The sequence below is a fragment of the Colobus angolensis genome, unplaced genomic scaffold (genome assembly GCF_000951035.1).
Source record: "Colobus angolensis palliatus isolate OR3802 unplaced genomic scaffold, Cang.pa_1.0 Scaffold171, whole genome shotgun sequence".
NCBI lineage: Eukaryota > Metazoa > Chordata > Mammalia > Primates > Cercopithecidae > Colobus > Colobus angolensis.
The window spans coordinates 314,764-316,334 of NW_012114833.1; the positions used below are offsets into that span (position 1 = coordinate 314,764).

General features: G+C 45.5%; 1 protein-coding gene across 1 annotated transcript in view; it reads right to left on the reverse strand.

Moving 5' to 3' along the window:
• Positions 1 to 1,571, reverse strand: part of DEPDC5 (DEP domain containing 5) — a 227,493-nt gene that overhangs the window by 68,436 nt on the left and 157,486 nt on the right. Inside the window, 1 exon segment of the mRNA XM_011938349.1 lies at positions 1,145 to 1,395. Within this exon segment, the coding sequence (XP_011793739.1) occupies positions 1,145 to 1,395 (251 nt within the window).

Genomic DNA, 1,571 nt, shown 5'->3' on the forward strand with positions numbered 1-1,571 from the left:
AGGATGGTCTCGATCTCCTGACCTCGTGATCCGCCCATCTCGGCCTCCCAAAGTGCTGGGATTACAGGCTTAAGCCACCGCGCCCGGCCAATATTATTCTTAAATAATTTTATTATATAAAAATGTATGATAGAGAATATAAGGTATTCTTTTGGGATTTTAAATTTTTAAATAAAGGGCATATTATAATATCATTTTGTAAGTTGGTTTTCCAGTCCGCATCATGCTTCTGACATTTATCCATGTTGATACATGCACCTTCAGCTCATTCATTTTAACTTCTGTAGTAGCATTTCATTATTTGAATAAGGAAATCATATTCTCAGGGAGATGAGAGTGTATACGGCAAAGGCTATGTGAAAGAGCACATCAAGACCCTCAAAGAGAGAACTGAGAATCACATGCTTATTCAAATCAGTTACTGATTTTAACATTTCCATGACGACAACCCAGCTGGTGAGGAAACATTACTGACTTCCAGTTGGGGCCCCTGTATAGACAGGATGGCATGAACTGGCTCAGTCAACTGGCCCTTCCCCATTTCCTTGTTGTTCCAGTTGTGCCATATTCCAGAGTTCCACTTCTGAGCAGTGTAATTAAATCCAGCAAGCATGGTGCTAAGTGCCTACCAGGTGTCAAACAACATGCCTGGCACTGGTGATACAGAATGGAAAATAAGAGGTAATCCTGCCCTCAAGGAGCTGGCTGAGGCAGGAGACAAATGAGAGACAGATAGATCTTCATGCTGTTGTGCTAAGAGCTCCGACAGAGTAAGTAAAAGGTGACAGAAGGCCCGTGGGGCAGAGCCTTGAATCCAGCATTGAGTCTTGAATAAGCATGCATTGACCAGGGGAAACTGGGGTCTTGAGGTCAGAGGGAGGGCATTCCCCCAAAAATCATAGAGATTTCTCTGAGATTTATAAGTGCACAGATTCTGTCCAAAACATTTCAGTTCAGACAATAAATTCTGCACGGTTTTTAAGTCAAGATACAGTGTATTTCAAAGCAAGACTTGTTCTTTCATCAGTTCCAGAAAGGCCTCCCACTTATTAAAAATGAATCTTCACCCCAACCTGTAGATCTCATTACTGGAAAGGGTGATGGCTTCTAAGGCAGGCCCTGATTTTTCAGGACCTAAGCAAACAGCTCTGTGGGCTCCTCTTGCTGTCTCACCTGCATGATGTCGATGGCCATCGCCTGTGTCTGGATCCCCTCCACGTGGTTCACCAGCCAGTGCACCACCTCTGCGCTGATGAAGCAGTACGGTGAGAGGCCCTTCTGTTCAGAGAGCAGCTGGACTCCTGTCCTGGGTTCCATTGTGGTGAGCAGGGAGCAGGGGATGTGTGTGCCCCGTGGCAATAAGTGGAAGGAAAGATGAAAAAGAAGGGACTCCCACTAGAGCATTTAATACCATAAAGCAGTGTCCCTATGCTATTCCTAGACTCAGAGAAATACCCATGAGAGGACAAAATAAGTTGTTACAAGGGGGCTGGGCACGGTGGCTCACGCCTGTAATCCCAGCACTTTGGGAGGCTGAGGTGGGTGGATCACCTGAGGTCAGGAGTTTGAGA